We start from the raw sequence: 6,555 nt of genomic DNA, 5'->3' as shown, positions 1-6,555 counted from the left end.
CTGTAGTTACTTTTTTCAGTAAACGCATTTATTTTCAATTTTCTTATTATTTATTTGTTTTATAAACAATAATTGTTTTATTTTTTGTCTTCATGGGGGCTTAACAAGATGCTGGGAAACTGTAAACTACATATTGGGCTTTTTCTCATAAATTAATACCGTGTTGAAGAACATCTGTACTCTAGCACCTGTGTAAAGCACAAGCACATTAATATACCATAAATCATGTCTTTATTTAAATTCACTTATCATATTCTTCTAAGAATTTCATATATTCTGCTCACAGCAAACTACTTCCTGTGGTGCAAGGTTTGATCCCTAAACCTTTATTTGCTCACTTTGTGAGTAAGTCACTTAACCACATACCTCTCAACCTTTAAGCATGGACAATAGGTACAATGGCCCTTGAAAGATAGGAGCATCCAGCCAAAAAATCTGGACATCCGATTAGCATAAAATTTGAATACCATATAGTACATAACTCTTCCATTTCCAGCAGGAATGTGGGATACTTCTTAGAAACAAGTTAAAAAAAAGAGAGTGTGACAAAATGAGACAGTGTTAAATCTATACACTTAATGAACTGCACTACAAAATTCAACCACAAAAGGTCATTTATTTTTGCTCCTTAAAAAGGGAGATGCAAGATGTGTGTCTGCTTTCTTTTAATTATTGTATGTTGGTCATATCGTGTAATATTCAATGTTTTAGAGAACTTCAAAAATCTTGTGTGGTGGGAGTGAGATTCAGAAAATAGTGTGAAGGGGCTAAATCAAGCCTAAAATAAGTACATATCTGCAAAAATAGCTACATCATGTGTTTGGGTAAATCAGGCATGACAATAGGAGCATTCCCCCAAAATAGGGACAGTTGAGAGGTATGCTTAACCAGAGAGCAAATGGAAATTTGGAATAGGCTTAATGCTGTCCTGGGCTGCATTCCTAGTAACTACGTGTGAACTTACCATGTTATAATCATTTGGCCTTATAAGTAACCCATAATGCATCTATACTTTGTATATACTTTGTGAATACTTCCTGTATTGCATCCTTATAAATGTATATTGTGTTAGTAATTTCTCAGTAGTACAATGTTGTATCTTTCGGCTTTTTCCCGGTTAGGGGTCGCCACAGCGGAAATCTGGTCCGCTAATGATTAGCAGTAGATTTTTACGTGCCGAGTTGCCAGCTCTGACGCACAACCTTTAACGAAGTTACGCCCATTCATGCATGTCTCCACACAGAAGACACTTTAGCTGAGAATCGAACAGGACAACATCTTACTCTGAGGCGACAACGATACCGCAGCACCACAATACTTTCTAATATTTCATACAGATTATCTGTAATAATGCATTGCTTTTAGTAATGTACTATTTTTGTAGGGGTTTTCTCCATTGGATCTCCTCTGAAAATGGGCCTGATCCGTTTGGATTAACCTGGCTAGCATAATACACAGACAGACAAACAAGTTCTAGTTTGTAGTAACGGGCCTAGATGGAAGCTTCCCAGGGCTAGGTATTGCTGGAAATGGAATTGTTTGAGTCTGCAAATGCAGTCAGAGTTGCTAGAAACAGCCATGAGTTTGGATTTAATAGAAATTGGCCTACCTAGAGATCACCTATAAATATGGAGCTGCTAGTTAAAGGCTTTAAACGGGCTTGCTATTCCATAGTTTGCTAGTAAGGACAAGCGACTGCTGTTGCCTTATGCTGACAGTAATAAATCATGAACTATGGAGAACATTTTTTTTCTCAATATGACACAAATAGTTTCTAAGACTGACCTGTAAAAATACAATGCAGTTATGTAGGCAGACGGAATAAGCAGTGTTCCTCACCAAAATGTGCCATCAAATTCCAAAATCATCCTTTTAGTGTATAATTAAATGGCTGATAACCAGCTCTAGAGGCTAAGGGATTAAAACAGTCTCTTAAAAGTACATACTTTTTTTTTCCATTTTTGCAGCATCTCACTCATAGCTGGTCAGTATACATGGCTACTGTTATCCATACCATCGTCCTTGTTGCTCACCACCAGCATGTAACCCAGCCACTGGGTTTCTACAGGAAGCCTTAACTTATCTTGATTGGATGGGTCCTTTTATTCAAAAAGAGATTCATCCTTAAGATTGACCCTGCATGTAGTGAATAATTTTTTTTTCCAGGTCTGTAATGCAAAGATTTGTCACTGGACTCTGACTCTGAGTCATGCTGCCATCAATCAAATGACGGTGGTGGTGGTGCTAGAGTGGGGTCTCTCATCTTACTTGTTGGAAATTAACACAATGTTGAAGCTCGGCAAATATGTGTCTATATATCTGATAACATCACATCCTGCTTTATCCATTCCCTATTCTATATCAAACACCTTGCATTATTTTATCTGTACGCTATTGTGTGAGCTGTACAGAAATGGCCCAGAAAGGCATCTCCCCATCCAAAAAGTTAACTTCCCTTAGAGCTGCTTTACAGATGCTTGAGTCTTCCTTGCACTTTGTGGCCAGTCCCACAGTGACACATCAGTCAGAATACTTAGTTCCACATCACATATGGCACATGTGGAAATGCATTGCTATAATACACTGGATGAGTTTTCTTTTTTTCTCCAAATGTTTTTTATTAATCTTTCAAATAATTCCATTGTATAATAATCTTAATACATTTTCTGATAAGTAAAACAGTATGATTAACTATATACAATATTTACAGTTGGCCTGAAATGAAATTATTATATTGATCAGTCTAGTCAGAGTAGCATCATATTAATGAGAGATCATTTGTTCAAACTCTTAATGAGAGTAAAAGAAAAATTAGTTTTCTTTTTTTGACAATGATGTAAAAGAGACTAAGAAATAAAATGTGATCATTTTAAAGTGAAAAGATGATATTAGATTTGATTTTGGGCTTGAATGCAGTGGGCATTCAAATGATGTGTATTTGCTCCTAAGACTAGAGATATAACGATTGATGTAATAAATCTTATAGTCTGTGATCTGCTGCCAATTCTGGCTCAGGGCAGTGGATTTTTAACCAAATTGATATATTTTCAGCACCCTGACTTTAGAGAGAGGTTGACCCACTGTGGTAATATTGTGTAGGAACAGGTCTAGGCATACCTCTCAACTGTCCAGAATTTTGCTTCATATCTTTGGTCTAATCCTCATAAAATGTATGTTTTCACTGGAAAAATCACCAAAAATTGCAGTCACTAAATAGCAACATACATTTGAGTTTCAGTCTTTATATCATTCAGAAAATGCAAACTAACAGAAACCCTATTACCCTAGCAACTTTGTAAGTTTTTAAGAGCAATATTTAAAATCTGTCTCTATTTTTCAGCCTTTCCTCTCCCATGATTTTGGCCTTTGTCCTGATTTCTTGCACTAAGAATTTGAGAAGTGTAGATCTAAGATAAAATGTAGCCAAAACAAAATACATCCAGTTTAAAGGTGGTGTCCTGTTAGCCTCAAATTCCATACTGACAACTGAGACCGGGATGAAGAGTGCTCCCACATATTTTCTAAATTATAGTAATTATATGATTTTAGCTCACAACTGTTTAAACTTGTGCATGCTAACTGGACAGACCAATTAGCGTGCCCATTCTAAATCCAGCATTCCTTATTGAAGGGTTCAGTAACCAGCAGCTACACTGAAGAGAAGTATCACTGTGATGGCTACTGGCTACAAAATAGGTGGTAGCCAGAGCTGCTGTTTATCTCTGTGACATGTTCTTCTGTTTATGTGCTGTTGCTGCCCAGATGTAATAAAAAAAAAAAGTCTCAGTTTGGATTGCCAGAAGTATATAATAAACATACACACACTACTAACTGTCTCAACCAAACAAAGCAGTAGAAACTGTTTTGTGTTGTATAAGCATGGCATTGCACTTACATGCTGGACACATGCGTAGTACATCTTGTACATGTCTCCTGCAAGGGAGGGGTCATGGAGGAACATTAAAATCCACTTCTACAGTGGCATTATTAAGAAAATCTAACTCATTGTTTCTAAAATAGTTATTGAATGATAGCAATAATCCATAGCTAGGTGCGGGCAATTCTAGTTTTACCCATGGTTGTCTTTGTTTGATTACCTGGGTTTTGCCCTTGGGATCAAACCGTGCAAAAAGTCGGTATAGGCAGTATCAAACACACCCAGTTGAGGATGATTACAAAAATATCAGGTAACGCAAAAGGTAATAACGAGGTTTCTTCAAGTGAGAAAAAATAACAATGCTAATACTGATAACAAAATACAGTACATAAAATTATGCATAGCTCTACCAAAGGTAAACTAAAATCCAGTTTGATGTGATGCTTCTTAACTTCTATGATATCAGCAAAGTATGACTTTAGCAAGATGTGAATGATTTATGCATTCTAGAGAAAAAAAACGAATATTCGATGCAGTCAGCATTATCTCAGAATTGCTGTTGAATACAGAACAAACCATTTCTATACTTTAAAAACGGATTTTGTAGAATCTGCTGAGTTTTGGGCAAGGCTCATAAACATTCTTATTTGCTTTGGTTTCCATATACTATAAAAAGGCAACATGCACAATTTGTAGGAGACAGCTAATTTGCACCTGTTCTCCATGATTCAAAGCAGATATCTATATATCCCAAGAGGGCACTTACTCAAATGTGTCAGGCTAAAGGTTGATATGAAACATTATACATTGTTTTCTAAAGCATCTGAATTTATTTTCCTGCTAGCACTCATCATAGTTTACTGTATGGATTTGCAGATCTGGAATTTTGATAGAGTCACTGCTTGGATTTAGAAACAGGGATACTGTTCTTCCAGGTCAAATGCTCATGCTTAGATTATACATAAAGGCATCAGAATGAAATTTGCTTGTTTGCAGACAGATGTGATGAAAGCTACTTAAGCATGAAGAATACAAATCTATTTGTAAATGTTCAGATAACTGCTTAAAGTAGCTATATTACCCACTGCTACGCAGATGAGAATATTCAATGCATAGTATGTATCTGTCCAGGAAAGCTGAAGCACTCACATGAGCAAAGAGTTTTCTCAAGAGAAGAAAAGTAATGTGTAGTTATTTCTGTTATCAGGCAAGTACCTTTCAGGCACATTTTGATTACTGCTGCAGTTTTCAATATGAATTAACTAACGTTGCACGAAAACAGAATTGCTTTTTGCATGTTCAAACTTCCTTTCTCTTTTTATTCAGCGAGCTTTATCATTTATTGGGTTAACAGTTGTTTTCACAGTGATAATTTGTGATTTCACCAGTAACATATCCTGTTTTCAGCAGGAGATCAAGAAAGGAACAGGTGAACTAAGAAGAAAAAGAGACTAAATGCATGTAAAGGTCATTTGTGCTAAAGAAAGAAGGAGGGGAGATAAATGTAGAAACATCATGAAATGTGATCTGATTTGTGTCTGCACATTTTAAAAATTCCTGGGAGGGAGCAAACTGTTGTATAAAAAAAAGTAACTGCACATAGATTCATGTCAAAAATGACTGTATCACTTATGTAATATACATTGAGCTAAAAGACCAGAAAAATTATGTAAATAAAATATTAAAAAATACACATTCATAACTGCACTGCTGCTTCTAAGTAATAAAAAAGAAAATAAGCTCTGTCTGTACTTTTAAGAGAAGATGCTATAAATAAATAAATTCTGTAAAAGAAACAATGAATGAACCTCAAAAGACCAAAAGTTGCACCAGTTGTTAATATGATACTTTGAGGCATTATTGGTCTATGAAATTGGCCTGCACAGGCACATACAACAAAGACTAAATCACAGATGCTTAGAAATTACCACTGACCACAGACCACACCTCCAGAGCCAAGTCCTAGTACCAGTGCCACCGTTACTTATATAAAAATCTTCCCATATCGCCATCAGCTCACCTGAACAATTTCTTCATTGATTTTCTTAGGGTCCCTGTCGACCAGGTCAATTTCTTTGGTGTGAATATCACGGATAGTTTTGCCCTCAGTGGATGGTTGCTGGGTCTGGGCCATGCTTCTGAGTGGGGAAGCAGACACGGGTACAGATCTGTTCAGACAGTCAGAGATCCCTCTGAGAGGTTTACAGCTGACACTCTAGCCTGAGCACTACAGGGCAGCATGCCATAACAACTGGACAGAGAAGCCAAGCAAACCACACCCCTTTAACTCCTGCTTGTCTCTTGTGAATAAAGGACAACTTTCTCTTGTGCTGTTCTTTTTTAGTAAAGTGATCAGAAACAAATATCGCAGATAGGAATTTGATCTCTGTCTTGCACGCACATGCATGCGTGCACACACACACACACACACACACACACACACACACACACACACACACACACACGTTACCAATAGGTTATACAAGTTCTGCATCAATATATGTCATAATAAAGAACTTTGAGTGTTGTGTTAACATTTTGATTCATTTATTCATGGTGAATTCTAATAGTTATTGCTCTTTCACATTTTCACTGTGACAGCTCATTGCTGCACAACAGATTAATACTTCATTGGTTCATAGGTTAGTACTAGGCTAACTGCCTTTGCGAGCCATTGT

The 6,555-nt window shown here is 36.6% G+C and overlaps 1 protein-coding gene across 1 annotated transcript in view; it reads right to left on the bottom strand.

Moving 5' to 3' along the window:
* CAV3 (caveolin 3) overlaps nt 1-6,110 on the bottom strand; it is a 179,406-nt gene extending 173,296 nt beyond the window's left edge. Inside the window, exon 1 of the mRNA XM_044080366.1 lies at nt 5,898-6,110. Coding sequence (XP_043936301.1) covers nt 5,898-6,011 — 114 coding nt within the window. The 5' untranslated portion in view covers nt 6,012-6,110. The remainder of the gene's footprint in view (nt 1-5,897) is intronic.
* Nucleotides 6,111-6,555: the final 445 nt, after the last annotated feature.

Source organism: Protopterus annectens, chromosome 8.part0 (assembly GCF_019279795.1).
Source record: "Protopterus annectens isolate FY-2018-M chromosome 8.part0, PAN1.0, whole genome shotgun sequence".
Taxonomy (NCBI): Eukaryota; Metazoa; Chordata; order Ceratodontiformes; family Protopteridae; genus Protopterus; species Protopterus annectens.
The sequence above is the reverse complement of the archived record's forward strand: the minus strand, read 5'-3'. Positions and strand labels throughout refer to the sequence as shown.